Source organism: Psittacula echo, assembly GCF_963264785.1.
Source record: "Psittacula echo genome assembly, chromosome: 4".
Lineage (NCBI taxonomy): Eukaryota > Metazoa > Chordata > Aves > Psittaciformes > Psittacidae > Psittacula > Psittacula echo.
In genome coordinates this window covers 4,839,652-4,861,445 of record NC_137738.1, presented here as the reverse complement: position 1 = coordinate 4,861,445, position 21,794 = coordinate 4,839,652, and the positions used below count along the sequence as shown (strand labels likewise).

At 38.1% G+C, this 21,794-nt stretch overlaps 1 protein-coding gene across 1 annotated transcript in view; it reads left to right on the top strand.

Annotated features, from left to right (window-relative positions):
* The window catches only part of PRKCE (protein kinase C epsilon), a gene marked incomplete at both ends in the record, with an annotated part of 282,775 nt that overhangs the window by 241,515 nt on the left and 19,466 nt on the right, over positions 1-21,794 (top strand). Inside the window, 2 exons of the mRNA XM_080615806.1 lie at positions 15,561-15,699; positions 18,101-18,289. Coding sequence (XP_080471932.1) covers positions 15,561-15,699; positions 18,101-18,289 — 328 coding nt within the window. The remainder of the gene's footprint in view (positions 1-15,560; positions 15,700-18,100; positions 18,290-21,794) is intronic.

Sequence of the window (21,794 nt, the reverse complement as noted above, 5' to 3'; positions counted from 1 at the left end):
ACTGACGCTTCTGAAAACTTTAAAAATGTCTCTTTGGCTGACAGCTTGTACTCAAATGTAAGGAAACAGAAATAGTGTTTCTTGCTCACCAGGATGTTAACTAAAATGGCTTGATGAACTGAAGTAGTAAGAACCCCAGCATATTTGGGAGTTCATTAAAATCTCCATTGCTACTAGAATAAATAGGATTACACCAGAAGGACCTTGGACAGACTAGGTACAGTCTAACCAGGGGAATCAGAAAGTAGAACAGAATGGATCAGGTGGCCACGACTGTACTGAAAATGAACAGAGGTGAGGAGCAACATGGCCAGAGCAGTAACAAGTCTCTTGACTTGCTTTCCTGTGTCAGAAGTAACGCTGGCCCCTCTCCTTGGCTGCAGTGTTCTAAAGAGTCCAAAGAAGCAACTGCCCAGAGCAACAGGCAGTGGCAGAAATACATTGTTTTCATCATATCTGCAGCGCTGAGGATGTGTGGAGGAGGCAGATGTGGAGCAGGGCTAAGCAAAAATGGCATCAAGGCCAAGGCCAACTTTGACTGATGTGGAAGCTTGTGTGGTTTCTGCACTGTGATACACCCCAGGATGGATGGTATCAGGGAAGAGACACTCTCCTACCACGACCACTTTGAACTGACCCCCTAGGACCACTTATGTTTGGGATATAATGTTTTGGATACAAAAAAATTCTTTCAGTAGCATCCAGGTTATGGGGAGAAGCCCAAGCAGTACTAATTCTTCACAATGTGCACACCATATGGGTCTCCACTTCTTACCTCCTTCTACTAGGATTTGTTTCCAGTAGTCAGTCTTGTGAAACAGCAGAGAGAGAGAAAACAAAATAAAAGGGAGAGGCCAGAAATAATGCCAGTACTTATACAGGTATGCTTTTTGCTACTGACTTTAATTTCCTTCTGCTGACGTATAGAAGTCACAGAAAATACCATTCTTCAAAGCAAGTCAAATGCAAATATGCATACAGTTGTGTACATTTTTTAATGTGGATTTGAGAGTTACAGTGAAGTGTTCTTCACAAGGTATTCTAGTCTTAGATTGCCTCTAAAAGGGAAGGGAAGGATGGGGTGGCTTTGACAGTAGATACCCAATATAGCAGCTGGTATGGGTGCGTCCTGATATGAAACTGGATAATACAGAAGCAGTGACAACCAAAGAGCTTGGTCACTAGTAACCTGAAATGAGGATCTTTATATCTTCAAAACATGGGATATTAAAGATAAAATTAAGTAGTAACAAATAAACATTATAGCACTTCACCAGGTATTTACTTGATTTATTATAGGGTTTCCAAGGGAGATCCTATGGTCTATTAACACCCATTTAAAAAAAGTGCCTAAATATATTCTAACAAACACAAGTAATGAGTCAGAGGGAATTGCTATGGTCAATTAAGTGGGTAATGGATATTTAAAAGCTTCCAAACATCAATAAATCTGAAACAGCTCTGAAGGAGTACTTGTAGAACAAAAATAATATGCACTTAAGAAACTGCCTGAGTACATATTTGCCTAAACTTAACCGCCAATAAGAGGACAGCGAGTGTTTATGGTACTGTATACTGAGGACATAAAAAGGCCTACGAACTGTGTGCCAGTTCATTTGCTGATAATCTGTAATAGGCCCAAAGGGGCCATGACTATTATAAAGCGGCCCTGATTCTCATTTATATGAAAGTCTTAAAATACCTGATAGCATAAAGGGATCCTCAGATTGTGAACAAGGGTAGTAGCCAGCAGCTCAGCAGTGTAGCCCTTGGCACAAAGCTGAAAGCACTCCAGTGCAAGCCGGTTGAAATTGTCTCTGCCAAAACCCTGTAAGCTGGTCTCCACAAAGGGAGAAATGCCCTGAGTGGAGGCGAGGGAAACGCTTTGGGCAACACTGGCTTTTAGGAAGGTTCTCTTTTCACTTCTTGCAAATACACAAAAGAAAGGAGTGGGTATTTTGCCAGCCTTCACAGGATCAGAGCAAGCGGTACGCTTGCACACAGAGTAGGACAAAAGTCCTGGTTTTCTGTGGATGACCCAAGAGGAAAAGGATTTGGCTATGATTCTTGAAACATCTGCAGATTGGGTAGAAGTTGCTCTGTCCATGAGCTATCCGGTGTATAAGAGACTGGTTCTTTAAAAATCATGATTCTCATTTACAGTAAAAACTCCTTCTGACACCAGAAGAGCAAAGCAATTTTACAATAGAATTAAATTGTACACAGTATGCTTAGTTTAAGGCTGTCAGAACGATGGAAAGAGACTTTATTGAGCATTATAATTTAATGAAACTTTATGTAGAATAGTTCTTCTGTAAGCTGTATTATTAGATTTCTTGCTAGTGTTTGCCCACATAACTATCTGGAAGGTTTATAGGATAATTTCTGATCTTATCTGAGCATAGAGTCTGGTTAGCAGGTCTCTAAACAGAGCCTGGTGGCTGGGCACGTAGAAGTTACAAAGATAATTCCTCAGGCTCAAGATATAAATATGTATTTTTATGTTGACAAAACTGTTCAAGAACACCCCACTTTGGTCAATAGTTTACATTATAATCCTACTGAAGTCTGCATTTATATGCAATGACTACCCAATAAGTACCAAACGTTAGAGATGAAAGTCATATTTTAGCATCCCAAATCTTGTATTCCAAATTGCTTCTCTTGTCATTTTGGCTGATCAGTGAGGCCCTTCTCAGCACCCGCTCTCTCCCTAGCTGAAGGCAAATTGGTATAGCACTCTGCTAACCTTGATGTTGGGAAAAGTGAACACACTGTAAATTTCCTAAGTCATGCTATGTTTTATTTCATGTGAATAACCCATGAGTCATCTTTCCATTGCTAATTAAAAATAGTAGGGTGCCTCGGATAAGTAGATTTTAACTGATGATATTATATGTTGGCATTACAGCCAAAGCAGCATTCCTGAGCACATGTTTTCTGGAGGAGATGGGGGAAGGCTTCAGGAGCTGCATTTGAAACAATCCTAGAACTGAAACTTCCTGCACAACTAAAGATTCTCTACAAACATTTGTGCAGGTTCTGGCAGAGGCTGGGGGACAAAAGGAATTTGATTTGGCTGCACAATTGTAATTTTAAAAGAGTATATTATAAAATATAACCCTAGTAACATATATAACCCTTTTTAATTACATACTGAAACAGGGTTTGGAGTTGGAACCATCAGTACAAAGCACAAACTTTCATCATCTACATCTGGAAGCAGCATTTAGGAGTTTATTTTATGTATAGATCAACATTGGAAGGGCAAACAACTCCCATTTTTCAAACATCATGTTTTACAGACAAATAGAAGAATTTTGTGTTTTTTTGCCAGAATCCCTTTACTGCAGTAATCTTCTATCAAATAAAATAGCAAATTGTTAGCTCTACAGAATTCTGCAATGGACAAATCTATCTGTATAACAGAATGCTTTTAGAATGTTAAACCAAAATGGATTTAACTCACTGTTTTTACAAGAATATCTGCAGAAATCTGTTAAACTGCTGTTGACTGCTGCTGGTTTGATCCTTGATAAATTCAGCAGGGTTAGAAAAGGTTTTAAATTGATAGCCTACATATCCTTCCCAGGTTCAGACCACGTGGTTGAGTAAAAAGATGTCTAGGCATGTGAACTCTGCTATTTAAATCAGAATAGAAGCAGAAATTATTGAAGTCCTTCCTTTAGCGATTCCATATAAGTAAACATTTTGTTGGAAACAACATTCTTGCTGAGTTACATCATTTCATTTATGCTATATAATTTATTTAGTCCATTCTACGCAATATTACATGCACTACTCTGTGGAAAGCCTTTCCATAAAAAGATCCACGAGGCTGAACTGAGACCAAAGTGAGGTTGGAAAAAATCAGTGTCTGTACAAAAGTTCACTGCAGAGGGTCTTTTTCTTTTTTTCTGACTAAGAAAGCATTTTTCTCCATGGAGACATGATTTGAAGCTTTAACAGGAGCCTGCTTACTGCTAGGAGCTGTGTTTGTTCCCTGCTAAGGACACCCTTGGGAACATAGGGAAGAGAATTCTGATAAATCTGTTTCTTTTATAAAAAGAAACACCATATGTAAAATCCTTCAGCAGCCTTTCTTATTTGCACATTCTGGACATCATAAAGCTGCAGAGGACATTGGGTGGTACAGAAAAGACACTGGAATGTGGGCTCAAGCTGGTGCATTAACAGCTTGCTAAGGATGTACGCCCAATCACCTATGTTTGGCCATTTTATTGTATGACCCATGTAAAATCTTTTCTTAAATCTTCTTCAAATGTTTACAGAGAGTATAGAGTTTTCTGGAAGGAATGAAAGACAAAGAATATCTGTTCAAGTGGTGAAGTATGTTCTCAGCATTACCATGTTTTCAGTATTTCACTGACCCTAATGGTGGTTCTGTCTGTTCCTGATAGAAGCAAAATAAGCATTAGTTAGGATATAGAAGATCTGTGCTACCTTTTACAAGCAGATTGTAGTATTTTTAGAGCTCTTCATCTTCACTGTGTGTTCTCATCTTGAGGTATGTGGAAGGTCTGCTCCCTTGGCTGGAAAATGGGGATTTATGTGAGTGTCATTAGTTTTCTTTTGATATACAACCACAGCTGAATTGAAAGAGAGCAGTTACTAAAGTTTTGAAGCTAGAAAAGGAAGGGGGCAGAGGGGGGCAAGGAAGAACGGGACTTAAGGTGAGCTTTGGAGACCATCTGCTGGTACTGAGTGGCCTTTACTGTGAGCATCTGTATTCAGTAGGTAAATAGTAAGATTGGATGATGAGTCGCCTTTCGGTCTCACAGCAGTATTCAGGCAGGCTGGTCTTGTTCTTTATGTAATGAAACTGGACCAAAACATGGCATTTTCTTAGTAGCTGCTGGCAAAACATGGCATGCTTTTTCCTTCTTCAACAAGTCAACAATATGCTTGGAACTGGTCATTTCCGAGGGAGGTGTCGACATTTGTGTTACATTAACAAATAAAACAATGTCATTTGTCATTTGTGGAAGAAAAAAAGACTTTTTGTCTAGAAAAGGAATAGGGTCAGAGCACAGGACAGGGATGCTATATACCTTAAAATTGTATTTAGTGTGACAGCAGTATGGCATGTACAGGGTTGGATCAAATTAACCTAAGCTATTGTAGCTTTGACTTTTGTTTAATTGTAATTTCAGAACTTACTTTTGGTGTTAATAGGCAGCATGATGGAAATGATAGACTTCCAACTGAGGGAAGTTTTTGGCTCAGTATTGTGATTGTGAATGAAAACCTGCCTCCCCTGTTGGACTTATAACATACTAAAATAATACTGGTATTGTTACACAGCATGAGGTTAATTGACCTTTAGGCTAGGGGAAGTGTAAGGCTAACAAGTTAAATGCCATTGAAAACAACTGTCTAAATCATAAATTCAAACTGATCTGGTTTATGTATTTACGATTTAAGGAAGAAATCTGAAGATGTGGGATGAGATCCAGGACTGAACATCTGAAAGAGAGAGACTAAAGTACTCAACTTTAGTTGATTAAAGATATTCTGATCGTGTTTTTCTCTGGTGTCTTGACCTTACTAAAGTTCACTTAGTATGTAATGGAAAAAACAACCAGTTTGATAGCAAAATACAGGAAATGCCTTCAATCATGGCTGATTACAGTAGCAGCTTTTCTTCTGTTGTTTTTATTTTTTTAGAATGCTCTTTCTATGTGCCTGAAACAATGTAGAATAATAATGCTTGGGAGCCCTTTATTTGGTGTGTCCAAGTAGAGCAATTAAACGTCTGACTTTTTGATGGATATGCATGTTGGGAGTTTTGCACAGGAGAATGCCGTATGACCTAAGTGAGAAAAACTAGGAACTATTACAGGACATGACTTCAAAGCCTAGCAAACTGTGTGTGTGGTAATTCTACCACAGGTAACAAGACAAATGAATGCAGGTCTGTTTTAAAAATCTGCCTTTGTTTGGCTTTCTTAGACAAGAAATTGATGTTTTACAACTAATTTATATGAAATTTACCTGGAAGACAGGAAGCTGGGAGGCAGCTTGTACTGAGTATACACAAAGGCTCAGTTTCATCTCACCTAACTTTAGGAATGCAGGTGAAGCTTCCAAGTCAGGATCCTGCTTGTCCTGGAGTGCCTTTACACTCGATGGAGAAGGATAGTCTTCTTCAGGGAGCTGTGCAGCCTGCATGTTCTGTGAATCGTCCACTTGGAGATATCTGTGGAGATGGCTGTGGAGGGAGCCTGGGGCAAACTGTGGAACCTCAGTTATACCCTAATGCCTGGCGTGATAAATCTGGATCAGAATCCTGGAAAATACAGGAAAGAAATTTATCATAAAACCAAACCAGAGCAAAATGTTTCAGAGCTCCAGCTACTTTCCATGATTAATGTAAATTTTAAAAATCAATGGAATTGTGGTTCATTACATTATGACCTTTAATTCTGTCTTTCCTGTCATCTGGATAAGGCAGTAGTACATCCTTGTTGTGGGTTATTAAGAGTTACAAGGCTTCATTGCTGACATAGCTGAATGAGAACTGCTGCAGAAATGCAAGATGCTACCTGGAGAGACATGCATTTATTATAGAATCATAGAATAGTTAGGGTTGGAAAGGATCTTAAGATCATCTATTTCCAACCCCCCTGCCATGGGCAGGGACACCTAACACTACACCATGCCACCCAAGGCTTTGTCCAATTGGCTGTATGTTTTTCTATTCTGCATGAGAAAGCCTCACTCAAAAATAAGAAATAGAAGAAACTATTTTGGTCTTTTTTGATTGGGCATAGAAACTCTGCCTGAAACCCAAGTACTCTTTTCTTTGTGTTTGCATAACTTGTTGTTCAAATGATAGCGATTTTGTCATCCTACCTAGTAAGGTCACTGAGGAAAAAAAAACCAAAACCAACATTGCTTTTGGTTTCCAAAGAAAAACTTTTGAACAGAGCCAAAATTTATTAATGTGTCTACAGATAAATTTGCTTTCTAAGGTTCTGGTAACATTTTTTGAGACCTGAGTTTTCGAAACCTGATCTGACAAGCTTTCCTAGCTTCACGCCATCCTTTCAGTGTTGTCTTTCATCAAGTGGTTTTATCAAGTAATGACTTGGTATTGTTTTGTTTAAAAGGATTACAGACATACATAGTAGGCACTTTTAGTTTGCGCTCCACCTAACCTATTGTTATAATACGCAATCTTATTTTTATGTTATTTGAGATATAAAAGTAAGAGCAGTGAACCTCACAGAGTAGAATAATGAGGCTTGAGTCAATCCTTGGCTAAGCTTGGGAACCTCTGTTGTCTTCAGCGGGATCACTGAGGTGTCAGTGAGGACAGGCTTTATCACATTACATATTTAGCGATGACTTAACACTTGGGCTTTGTAGCAAAGGCTGAAACAGTAAATATCATCAGTACGGATTTCACCCTGGCATTCCCAGCCTGAATACATAGAGCCAGCTAGGAATTTTTCAGCCAAAGTCTTCAAGGAAAAAAGTTAGAAAATGATGGGTTTAACCAAAGTAAAGACAGTGGGGAAAAAAAGAAAATCCCTGAGAGAACTGCTACTAGCCTTAATGTCAGGACATTCATGATGGTGGTGGTGGACCAGGACAACCAGGCAGCTCAGCCTGAGCACCAGGCCATCAGCTGTTCACACGCTACTTTCACAAAAAAGCTCTGAACAGTCTGTGTTTTCACCCAGTGTGAAACACACATGGTTTGTAAAATCTCTAGAAGCCTTCCAGAATGAGAAAACCATTTGCTGTCGAGTTTAGCTGCAAGTTTCTGAGGCATATTGTTTGTCCTGTACAATAAGCCTAATATGAAGCCAGCTCCATTCATGACAGTTCTTACTCGGTACAAAACTTACAGGCCTGCAGGCCATGGGAAGGCACAGTTGCCACTGGGATCCATCATAAAACTTGTCTAAATCAGGGCTTTGACAGTAGACTAAGTGAAGAGGCAGAGTTATAGCGCTATGTCCCATTCCTGACTCAGGCTTATGGAAAAATTGTTCATTCCCAGGTATGGCTCATGGAAGGATGCGTATTTAAACTTGTGCATATTTCACTTATGTTCACAAATAAAAATGTGGAAATAATGAGAAAGGAAAAGCCACACAAAGGAAAGCTGTTAAGTACAATATATTTATTTGTCTGCACATTATTTTAAGGAAACTCAGCGTAATAAGATAAGCAGATCAGGCACTGTAATGTCATAAGCTGCTACCGACAATTGTGATAAAGTTATGGTCAAAGCCATTAAAAGCCATATATAGAAATTATTTTATAGAACAAGTTTTTATGCTACCAGAGAAGTCATTGGTTTCCTTAAGCTACTGGAAATGAATATTAAACCTTTGTTCAATAAGTCATTCAGACATTGGTTGTTAGGGCTATGTAGTGAACACGTAGCCTTCTTTTCCATCTCAGGATGTTGCTGACCTAAAAGTTTCTCAATGGTAGACACTGCTGGAGCAGGTGATGTTGTACACTGTCCAAGGCATGCTTTTGCCTTGTAACAACTAGGACTTACAGAGCCACAGGAAGCAATCATGGAGTTATCTCCCTCTGATGTTCTTGGTGGGTAGATAGTAAACTGCATTTCACTACGTGCCTTCTCCTGTCTCTGCCATCCCCTTAGTCTACAAGATACTTGTGCAAATGGCGGGGTGATGGATGTTTTAGTATATAACGAAAGTAAACGTGTGTGCTTTTAAAAGTAAACATGCCTGACAGAGAGTATCACTATGGTCACATTAAAAGTCATCAATGTTTTTACCCTGCTATCTGAACTATCCCTGTTTTCTTTGATGAAAAGTAGCTATAGGATCTTTGGCTTTATTTGGAACCAAGTCTGTGCTCTTAATGCATCCGCTGCTAGCCATTATACATACTGGTTGGTACACATCAGTATAAGATGGGTTTGCTTTATTCCAAACTTGGCACTTCCAAAAAGTTGCAGGTTTCGAATCTCTGAAACAGGTATTTCTGTATATTGCTGAGTACAGCTCTGCTACAGTTTTTGTGATAGATGGTCTTCATTCTTTGATAATATTGAGTGATGTAACAGTGACAAAGAAAACGTGTATCATAAATCCTGTTATTACTTAATGGGTCAACACAACATAAAAGCAAAGCAAAGGTATTCAAAAACTTTCAGAAAAAACACAGGCAAAACTTCCTGAGATCTCCTACACCAACCAAAGCAGCAGAACCATCTTTTTCCCACCGTTAATGTCACTCAGGTTTCTCCCTACTCCTTCCCTGCTAACAAAAACTGACACACTGTTATGAATCCACTCATAAGCATGAACAGTCCAGTGCATGCCCTGTTTCTTACTCCATGGATAAGGGAGGTCACATCAGCTGATAGAATCTGACATCCAGTGATGCTTTGATTGTTGCGTGCTCAAGGTCAGTAGCATCTGAGAGCATGGGCCCTTATCCCATTCAGGTTTTCAATGGGAAAAAAATTACCGTATTAGTTTGCATTTTCTTGGAAGTTATAGTTTGGATTTTTCCATTCTCTGATCTGTGGTGAAGGGGAAAAAAAAAGTCTTGCTGATGTGTTCTGACTAAAATACTTAAAGCTAGTGAAGTACAGTCCTAATATATCTGTTCCATAGTTTATATAAAGAAATTGGGATTACATTGCTGAGAGCTAATCATTAAAGAAGCTAACATCAGAACATGAAAATTGTTGACCATTCTTTTTGTTTTCTGACCAGTTCCATATCTAACTCCATCTTGCTTAAATTGTAACCTAGTAAATTAGTTATCAATATTTTGAGGACACACAATCTGTTTGAAGAACTGAGACAAAGATTTTGGTGAATTTATCAGTCTTCCAGAAAATACCCTTTCAGGCAGTGTGGTACAAATGATCCAAGTTTTGTGGTATTTCCTGCTTGTGATTGAAATCTGTGTTGAAAATGCATCATTAACTAAAATTGTAGCAAAGAGTAAATTTGTACTGAGTTGAGGAGAGATATGTTGTTACAGGTGAGCATCTTTACCTCAAAAGCAATCTGGGTAAGTTAAAAAGTAATTTTATTAATACAGTATTCTCACCTTTCTATTTAGAAAAAAATCATTGCTGATTGATAATGCTGAGCATATTGCCTTCAGTTACTGCTAACTGTAGTAAGTAGAGAGTAATTCTGATGGTTTTTTGTGTTGTTGGAGGAAGTTTCCCTTTTACCTTCTGTGGTTTCTTCTGTGAACAGCTTGTCTATTTAAAGTCTGCAGGGAGGATGTGAATTTCCCATGCAGGGGAACAATGGCAATGGCAATGTTTTCAAATAAACTATTGAAATGGCTTATCGCAGTTGAAAGTCACACACCAAAAAAAGGGTTGTTCAGTAGCCACATTCTTTAGACTTGTGTTGCTTTTGGATCTTTCCTCTTTGATGTTCTATAGATGTTAGTTCAGTCCTTTGCTTTCACCCTATGAAGAAATATTCTTGCTTTCGATGTTGTTATTTGTGGATAGTAATTATTATGCTTCAGTATGACCTACACTGTGAAATGTATATGCTTTCTCGTTTTATTGCTCACTAAACAGTTAAGAGTAAAAGCAGATGCTGTGGAGATACTTCATTGTAGAGTGATTGCTTAAACCAGCTTGTGATCATGTTTCTCAGCTACTTGATCTTGTTCTTCAAATATGGATTTATTTAGTCACTAATGTTTACCATGTTCAAAGGCTACTGTGAGTAATCTTTGGCAGCCTTTCTGATTTTACTGGTCAAAACCCATTGCTACTGTTTAATTGCCTAACTTTCAACAAGAAAATTATCTGTTATCTAAATGACACATGTGACACGCAGGGCCGCGCACACAAGGTGGTTATCTCACCAGCTACTGTTGGAAGGGAGACTTTAAGAATCAAGTCCTGTGAAGTCCTTGTCCGCTGAGCATTTGTAGGAAGCCAGGGCAGTCAGTGTCTCATGGCACTGGCATGTGGAGGAAAGAATGAGCGTTAGGGAATTTTTCTCACAGATTACCTGCAGTCCACCCACTCCTCTGTTTCGACTTGCGCAAACCTTAGTGTTATAACCCTGATTCTTTCTTGAGATCCTGCCAATCATTCCAGCTTCTGAGGTGACTGTGATGCTGGCCAGTATCCAGAAATAGAAACCAAGGCTTAAGTTTCTGTTTTAAGCTTTCTGAGAAAGAAAAAAATAAAACCCAAACCAAAATATTTTATGCAGTCGATTGCTCAGGTCAACTGAACTGATGTTATGAAGTATCTTGGCAAACAAAGGAGCGAAATAGCTTAATGTAGCTTTACTGCATTCAAGCAATCTGGGCATTTTCCTGGCCTAACTGGTTAGGTTGTTTGCAGTTGCATGTAATTATGCAGGTTGTAGGAACTCATTTTGTCAAACACAGATGACTTTCTTAGTTCCTACAAAAAGAATGCAAGATAAGAAAAAGAAGAATTTAATAGACCTTTGTCATTGAGCTATCTGACACTGTATTATTTGGTATGCTGTATTTAGAGATAGACAACTAATACCAGGAACCAAATAAAAGACAGAATGGATCAGAATGGATTGTTCTGTACAGACATTTAATTTACATTCCAGAGACTGATAGCTGTTTACTTTTCTGTTGTTGTAGGAGACATGGCTGTTGCTTAGAACAATTCTGGAGAGATACGGATCTTAAACTAAAACTTAAAAGTTTTCTTCAGTGAAACTGTAGCTCTGGAAAGACAGGCTGCCTTGACAACACTTTTTCTGTTACCTTTTCATTTGTTTCCTCATCTCTGCCTATTTCGGTTTAGGTTATTTTTTTTTCCTGAGAGGTGTTAAATAGCACATTACCTGTTCTCTTACAGTTATTTAGTGAGCTTTCTTTTCCCAAAGCTTCATAATTAGGGGGGTTTGGTGGGGTTTTTTATTTGGGTGGGTTTTGTTTGGTTTTGGTGTTGATTTATTTTTTTTATCTGGCAACTGTAAATTTACTCAAAGGTTTTGAATGGTTTTCAGTGCAAGCTCTTTTATGGACTATGGTAACATTGTGGGCTAGCTATGAATTTGGCACTTTGGCAGACTCCCAGCTTACCTTTTAACCTCCCATCTGTACTTTAGTGGGAGTCATATTCCTGTTGTTTTAGCCTCTTCTAAATTTCTTTTGAAACTGTGGTGTTCTTTGTGATAATAAAAATCTCCTGGTATTAAATTCCATTATTGTGTGAGTAATTAAGCTGATGTCCTCAGTGCCTCCAATAGAGTTTTGAAGAGGCTTATAGGCTTCACTGCTGTATTTTGGCTTGATGAAGGGGTCCCAGATGTTTTTCTTCTGTCAAGTAGGATTATAGTTTGGTAAATGGTAAGAAAGTTAAATTCACTTGTGTTTTTACAGACAGGCTTAAGATTTCACTGTCAGTCTTTACAGGTAGTCAGAATTAAATATTTAGACTCTTCCTGGTTTTCTTTTTGCTGAGTTTGTTCATTCCCTTTTTCCACTGTCAAGTTAGATTTTTATTGCTAATTTCTATGTTGTATACAAATCTTTAAGGAAATAAAGGCAATGGTGAGTATCCTGTCCTTCTGCATTATGTGGTGGCTTGCTGTCAGTCTTTTATTACTGTTGTGATTTCTCCTAGCTTAGCAGTTTCTTGGGTTACCGACTATATTTGCATTCAACTCCATGGCTAGCATATGGCATTAAATGAAACTTTAACAATTTTAAGTACTAACAGTTCCAGTCTATCACCTGCCTGCACTGGGAAGTCCTACTTCTGAGATTAGAGTTAAGATAACATGCAGGAGTCCTCTGATGGTCACTTACCACTCCAAATTAAGGTGGAACCAGTTTTCTGAGCAGTCTCTTGAGTTTCATCAGTTCCTATCATAATTATTTGTATTGCGACCTTCTTCCTAACAGTCTGTTGTGATGGTGTCTGAAAGTGGTTCCTAGATAACATCAAATATAATTATTCTTTGATTTATCTGAACATCTCGACTTTTTGAAATATAGCATGCATTCTTTCTTAGCTTAGGAACATCCAAGATAACGCTACATTTGCAATGTTAAAAGTTCCAGCGACATGCTTATTTACTTCTCCAATCTGGAACAGCCTTATCCTATTGTTATACTTGATCACATTCTACTTGATGATGTTGTAGTCTTGTCTTAATGCAGATCTTCTGATTGTAACACTTGCAATTCACTGGAAGAGTAGTTTTGGGAAGGCACGTGACTTTCAGAGCAGGCAGCATTATTTTGTCATCTTTGAAGGACACAGAGCTGTTGATGTCTGTTTGCCCTTGCATGATGTTGGGCAATTCTCGCAAATCACTTTCAGGGACTAGGAAATGGTGGTTATTTGAGGGGTTAAATGGCTTGATGTAGGGGATTATGATGTAGCCAACTGGATCTTGGGCTGTTCAGGAACTCATAAAAAGGATGACCTTGAGGAATGATAAACTGTGTGGCCTGCTTCAAGGGGCCTTACGTGGGTGAACAGTTGAGGAACTACAAGAGCAGCATAACTGATCTAGAAATAGCAATGTCTCTTGTAGGACATATTATTATATTATAATATAATATATATTATAAACATTATTACAGCCAGTATATACTTGAGCTAAATAACCATACCTGATAAAGCTAGTTTATGTGAGAGACAGTGGATTTACAGTTACAGAGGCATATCTGGCTTTTGTTTGCCATGTCAGACCTCTTGTACATGCATAAACCACTTTATAACGTGTACTGAGCACAATCTTTGCACGCACAGTAAGACATCCAGTGCTTCCAAGAGTGTATGATTTACTGCGCAGATGTACAGTGATTATGCAGACCTTGAGTAGTAAGTCTGCTGTGTCCCAGAAATATCTGATATTTATGCTGTCCTGTGTACATGCTTGAGAAATATATGTTGGGTAAAGGTGGGCCAGTGTGTTTGAAAACTCTGAACAAGTATCAGAAGGAAAAAGAAAACAGAATAAAATCCATTTACTGAGACTGGGATGATAGGGAGAAAAGAACTTTTCTGGGGAAATCCCAGCGTACTGTAGCTTCAGACATGGCCACTAAAACTCTTAACATGATGCAGCCTTGGATGGGTTGTTTAATCATTTCATGTGTGCAAGTGCTTCCCCCATGATACAGTGCCACTAGTTCTAAAGCCTGGGGTCTGATAGGGAAACATTCCTCTGAAAGAAATCCTCAGAGTAAGGTGAAGACCAATCGTCCCTCACTCAGGTAGAATTTGGTGGCGTAAAGGATTTTTGCAAAAAACCTGTATCTTTTCATAAGCTTTTGGGGTTAAAATTTATTTACCGAAACTGTCAGGGGGGTTTATTTTCTACCTGATTTAGAACTTGCCTACACACACACTTCAGCCACCCCCCTAAATTCCACCTATGGAAATTTCTCTAATTATTCTAGGAAAAACTTTCTGATCAGAAAGTGTCCACAGAGTCACCTGAAGACAATTGTTCTGGTTTTGATTCTCACCTCTCTGTGTATTCATTTATTACTGTGATTTTGATGGGCAGAAGTACCTAAAGCCTAGACAGAAGTGTAAAGATAAGATGGTCCAGGCAATAGAAGTGGGGTGTTTCGCCTTTGGTTTATGTTATTTTATTATTTATACACTAGTAAATGTTTTTAATTGTGGGAGTTTTCCCTGCAACTGAGAGTTCTTTTATGCATTGACTTTCTAAATCCTTTTGAAATTTAGTCTAAGGCAAGTGGCAGGTAAGTTAATTGGTACCTAGCATCCATTGTGTTGGAACATGCAATAGCCATCAACAATATATTTAGAAAATGTGCAGAGGGCAAGGCAGGAAAGGTGGATATCCCTTTCTCCACCTATTTTTGACCTCACCCAATTTAATAACCAAAGAATTGTGTGGGTTTGACACAAAGACATTTGTACAACAAGTGATCAGAGACAGCTGCTGTGTTGCTCAACAATGAATGCAAAATATTCCTGTGAGATTATTTTTGAGCGGGGTTAAGCTGCAGAAAATAATGCTTCCAAAGATGAGTGTTGGTTTTCATCCTTCTCATTGCAATCTGAACTTTGGATTGCTAGTATACATTAAGAATCCAATTCCAAATATTCCAAGTTTGAAAGTACCTATTAATTCAACCCAGATGGTAGAGTATGGATAAATCAGTGCTCCTTTTACTTTGTGGTGCTGCAAAGGGGGAGAATGGCTTCGTTAGACATAGTTGACCTGTTTCACATAGACAGAATGTTGGATATGTAGCAAACAAGAGACTTAGATATTTTCCAAACATTTCTGATTCTCTCTTGAATACAGCTCTGCTTTCATGCAGCTGAAGAGAAGGCAAAGGCCTGGTCCTGCAAAATGCTTGTCATTGCTTGCTTTCTTATTGCCTCTAACTATCGGTAGGTCTATTTAGTGACAACTACCAAATTCTCGCACACATACGTGAAGAACAGTGTCTCAGTGGTGTTTGTGAAACCATCTGTTTGTCATAATCTATAGTTTATGATGAAATTCAAGAGCATATGATGAAAATTTGAGAGTTGATTCAATTTTAAGCCTTTTTTATTTCAGGGACCTGAAACTGGACAATATTCTTCTGGATGCAGAAGGCCACTGTAAACTGGCTGACTTTGGGATGTGCAAAGAAGGGATTCTGAATGGAGTGACCACTACAACCTTTTGTGGCACACCTGATTATATAGCTCCAGAGGTATTTTTTTCTGCACTGAGCTAAGAATACAGATATTATCATTCATCGGACTGTTACATGTATAATTTTAGACACTTTTTACATGTAAATTAAAATAGTAGAAGATACAGACTAGATTGTGCTGCAGTTTTGCCTGGATAATCTCGATGAAATTGGTTAGTCCACTGCTCAAAGCAATATTCCATGTTGACAGGAGTGACAAAGCATGGTTTTTCTATTGTTTGTTTCCTGAACTTAACAGTGTTCTTCTCTATACACTCATTTCTGATTCAACATCATTTTGAAGGTACCTACTAGCCTTTAAGGTGCTAGATGCAACTGAGTCCTGAAAGCACTGGTCTTTAATAGTTATAAAATTGGTTTTAATTTTTTCATGAGACTTAGAAAGGAATGTTCATACAGAAGAGACCATATGTTCAATTTCATTTTGCCTAGGTGTTTGTGGGGATGTAACTTTATTCCTTCCTTTAAAGTATCTGGGAGTGAAAGTTACTGTTTGTGGTACTTACCATATGAATGAATAGAAAGTATAGACTTCAACAGAAAAGTAGAAACTTTTCCTATGGATGCTGCATATCAGTTGGCAACATCCAAAGTAATTTCAAGACATTCACTGGATAAAAGCAATGGCTGAGAATCATGTGGGTTTTACATATCCTAAATTTTAATAGTATGGGATGCACTTCCAAGTTCCTAAAATGATTCAATATTGCACAGTTAGTCTGCTAGGCAGACACTGTCTACTCAGTTTAGTAAGTAACCTCTGCATCTTTCCGCTGAAGATTCAGTGTGCTGATTTAATGTAAAAGTGTCATTGGTCTTTCATCAACCATAAATGTGCAGCAGGAAAAAATGCTAGTTTACTATTTGCCACAGACAATAAATTAGAGATAGATATTGTTAGTGTTCATGGCTGCCAAGCTTTGGTAGCACCACTGATAAAGTGTGAATCTTGAAACTGTGTAAAATAAATGTGTATCTTACAGAGTTTGAAAAGTATTCCAGCATTAAAAGAAAAGAAATACAAGTGTGATGGTTTTAGTTTTGTATTAATTCTTTTCTGATTCAGTATACTAATTGAGTAATTTTATATATATAATTTTTCCTTGAAAATTATAATGGAAACAAAACAATAATAAGATTCTAGGAACATTTACATGAAATCCCAGTCTCACTGAGGTCAGTACTTCCATTGTGTCATTTTGTCATCTTAATTGCAGAAGTTTATCTCCTGCTTTTATTTCTCTTGCATTGTGATTGTATGTTTCAATTTTCTTTTCTTTAGCAATATTTGAGCTCCAAAGAGTGCTCAGAACACTTGAAAAGTACACTTTTGAAGAGTATCATTTTCTGTAATTAGCGTGTATAAAATGTAATATCTAGTCAACTAAGAATCCAGTTGGAATGCAGACCATTCAAATGCTAAACTCATTTCTGGCTTTATGTTAAGACTGAATTTAGCTTTATACTGATCGTGATTCCCAAATACAGCACTAAGGTCATGCAGTTCACCATGAGGCTTCTGACTGTAACACTAGTGTTGCTTAAGGAGGTGGTGGTGTTGTTGCCATTCCAATTCATTTTAAGGCAGTCAGCTTCACCTTAAACAGGCAACCACTCTGCTTTCCCCAGTCCCTTCTCATGCTGAAACATTGCATCCAAAATACCAAGCTGCTTTTCAGTGAAGAGGAGACAAGAATTAAACTTGTTCCTTGTACAACACTACTTCTGTTAACACCAAGTAGTACAATAAAACTCCATCATACTAACCTACTACTCCATATTAAAGGTATTTGCTACAAGGTTGAACTTGTGCCACGAGAAGAGTTGTAGCCAGTTTTTCTGAAAGCAAGGGCAATTAAAGTGAGTCCTACAGCCATGTATTGTACAGCAGTTTAATGCTGTAAAAAGAGCTTGAACAAAAAAGCTTTTGGCTTCCTTCAGCCCTACCTAAAGGACAAGAATAAATCTCTCAGATTTAGTTTCTCTGTGCAGCATTACAAGCTAGTTCAGTTTGTTTTCTCCAAGATAGAGACAAGGAAATGTTTCACATTTTCCACCAATCTGTTTTGTATATGTGATCTTTTTTCCCCTATAGCGTGACCTGCTTTAAACAGTTTGGAAGGATATACAGCTCTTTTGCTCATGAGCATACTCTTTTACTCAGGGGACTGATAGACTCAGTCAGTACTTCTGAGAACAACTACACATTGACACTTGGCTGTGTTTGTGCCAATTGCATGGGTAAGAAACCATGGCTGTTGTTACCAAAATCAGTGTGGGATTTAGTCCTGCTTAGGCACTGGGGGAAAGAAAGGGTGTATCATGTTGAAACAGCAAATGTGCAGCCGAGAGTGTTGTCTAACTTGTCTATTCAATCCAATCTGTTTCTCTATGCTAGATCCTCCAGGAGTTAGAATATGGCCCATCAGTCGACTGGTGGGCTCTGGGTGTTCTCATGTATGAAATGATGGCTGGGCAACCCCCCTTTGAGGCTGACAATGAAGATGATCTCTTCGAATCCATCCTTCATGATGATGTCTTGTATCCAGTCTGGCTCAGTAAAGAAGCCGTCAGCATTTTAAAAGCTGTGAGTCTTCTATCTTCCATAACTTGCTTTTCTCCTCCTCTTCACGTTTTTTCTGGGTGTTGTTGTTTTTTGGGGTTTCAATTGGGTTTTTTTTCCCCTTGATTAAAACTGAATTTGCCAAAAGTTGTTGAGAGCAGTCACCACTGGGAGTTCAAGCACAGTTCAGAGTGCCACTGTTAGGATAATGGGGCCTGGGATAAATTACACTGCTTGTGGGAAAGGAACAGAATGTTTGTATTCCACACAGTTGTACACTGTATAAATCTGTGTACTGCAGATTCATGTTTCAGGGAAAACCCAACCAACTAGAGCTGTGCTATCACTTTGACACTTTATATGCCACATGTTCACGAGAGTGGGGGATGCACTTCATAATTAAAGAAACAATGTTTTATTCAACCCACTTACAAAATTTCTTGTCCCTCTGACTTTCTTCCCTTATCATCAAGATGGATTGACAGCCCTTTATTTATTATATGACAGCATGTTGTATTTTATAGTTCACACAGCACTTGGAAAAGAAGTCTTACTCTAGTGTAATTGCTTCTGATCTGGTTGGTGTTTTTCAATATGAGTAGTGACTTGACAGAAATTAGTGTCACCAAATGCCACAATATCAGTCAAAATGTGCCGCTGGGCGACTACAGTTTTTAGACTACATTTCTAAAGTCAGGTTTGCTTCATTAATATGGCACTAACATAAATTGTTTTTTCTGTACAAGTATCATCCTGAAATAAAAAGCAAAACAAAACAGAAGCAGTATGTCAGTCCCCATAGATTGAAAACCTAAGGAGGATTTCTGGCTTTAAAAACAACCCTTGTATTTTATTCCAGTTTTCCACCTTTTTTGAAAGTGGCAAATTTCTACCTTTCCGGTTCTGTTTTTCTTTCAGCATCTGGAATAAGGGAGGCTTTCAAGTAAGAGGCAGCTGACAGTGTTTAGTCCTGCAGGTTTGTTCGTACAGGGTTACATTTTGGAATTATATATAAAACTTTTTAACACCAGTGGACCAGTAACGCATTCTGCAGAAGTGCTCACCTTGATCTTTAAATAGAGATACCTTCATGCTCATTTTAGCTGAGAGAGAGATACTCTAGCAGATGATTCAAAGCAGAAGTCAAAGTTAACCTCTCTGAATTGTTTGCTGAAGTATCTCTTGCTGCATTTATTGTAGTGAGAACATGGAGAATATATTAATGCTGGCCTTTACACAGGTTCTTCCTTCTTTCCCCAGATAGTTCTCAAATGACTCTTTATTAGCTGACATGATACTTTTGTACATCCATTTTTGTTTCCAGACCCTTCAATTATTTTCAGCTCAGCAATTAAAATGTATAGACTTGAGCTGCAGAATTCAGGCTCATATCCAGGGCTCACGGGTCATTTTTGTGTATTGTAGAGAAAGGGTTGTTTTCAATGTGCCTATGTGCATCTGAATTTCACTCAAGTCCAAGAGATTTTCTGTAGTCAATTAGTTTCACAGTCTTTAAGATCTGTTCCTTTGCCATCCACAGGCTCCTTCAGTGAATCTATGTTATCTGACCTATTATTCTGAATCAGGGTTAACATTTGTTGGAGGGGAAAAGTTAACCAGTAACTCTTGGTTAAGTGTGTAGTGTGAAAACCATTGAAACTATTAGAATAAAGAATTTGTTTTACAAAGGAAAGGCAAAACCAGTTTTGACACTCAGAGCCTTACTATGCTATCTCATTGGTAGTGCAAGTAGTGAGATGTCTGTTATTGTTACAAATCTCATTCATTAACCACACACAAATGCACGCACAGAATTGGGCTACAGGTATAGCCTTTGTATTTTTGTGAATGTAAGTGCAAGGGTGTTAAACCTCTCACTTATTTTAAAGCTGACTTTGCTATAGGTTTTCATGAGGCTGTTTTCCTGGGTCTACATTTTGATAGTAGGTATGGTGGTTTGTATTTTGTTATACTTGTAGCTGTTTGGGTTTTTTACGTCTTTCTATCTGAAGTTTATCCTTAAAGTCATTATGAAGTTAAAGTCATTATGAAAAGAGAGTTACATCCATTAAACAGATTTCCACTATAGTAATAGATAATTCCTCATTGGGCAGGATGCCTTCATTGACATGAATTGATATAATTTAATGGAGCTGTGCCAGTTTACACCATAAAAAGAAAACTTTTCCTTACATTTAGCAACCTGCTACTTACACAGCTATGGTGTGAAACATGTTGGAAATTTGTGTTCTTCATCTGATCCTTGTCCACATACTGTTAAATGAAGAACAGGAAAAACAGAGGAAAGAAAGAGGCGTCTATGTATTTTACTGCTGAATGGTAGCAAGGGATTAACTTTGGAACACATCGTTTCCTCACATTGTGCTTTGAGACATGGGTTTTATTCTTCAGAAACTGTGTATTTTTACACTCCTCCAAACAGCATGTAAGGAAAGTTTAATAAGAAGACATTCTCTTGTATTAAGTAACAATGTTTTCTGATTTTCTGAAGAAACAGTTTTCCTGTTATTTCCGGCAAAACACTAAGGAGGATAATTATACAGCTCAATATTACAAGGCAGCATGTTGCTTATCCCATGAAATCCCACAGATCTTACTAGTCCTGTTTCTATGAATTGACAGGAATTGCTATTTAAAATTCTTTCCTGTCTGGTAAGGAAAACAATTCTTCATTGAAATTAGCTCTGTGTTTCTTTTCAAGCAGCGGAGAGAGGTTGTGGCCACAGTGTGTGTTCCCAGGTTACAGAGATTTCTGGCTACAGAAGCAGAACTCCATTTTTAAGCTGTGCTATTTATTCCAATAAGCAAGATTTTGGGAATCTCATGATCCTTGATTCAGGCCCCAGGTTGCATGTCTATCTCAGCAACCTTTGTCCTCTTGTCATTTAAGTCAGTAGGAACTCCGATCTTAAAAGGCTTTTCATAAAAGGAGGTTCCTGCCTTAATATGGGAAAATAAAAAGGCAACACTTACAGCTAAGGCTGTCAGCTCCATTGGCAACCATCTCTTCAACACAGTACAGTTAACAGCTGTTTCTGCCCTGACAGTTGCATCATTGTTGATGCTGTTGATAAACATGGAATAAATGTCAGCTTGTGCTTCAGAAACAGAAGGTGAAGAAAACGAATATTTATCGCAGGGGATGAAATTTGTAGGATTAAATGCCCACTTCAGACATTTATTTCAGCATATGATAATTTTGTTTGGTTTAAATATTCATTCTTAAAATTTGTTCTTCATTATCATCCATTTCCACGTTTCATGAAATCTGTGAAGTGCAGTACAAAACTGTACTGTCTAGTCATATTTTCATGTCCTGGGCTTCTTAAAAACTACATGTTCAGATGTTTTCCCTGCCTCTGGGAAGATAAAACACTGCAGATACTAGGATCAGATTATACTTCTTTGATACCTGGATTATATGGTACAAAAAGCATATCCTGTAGTTTCCGTGTTCTGTTTCTGCAAAACGTGGCTGCTGGTTCCTGGCTTGCTTGCTCCAGTCCTG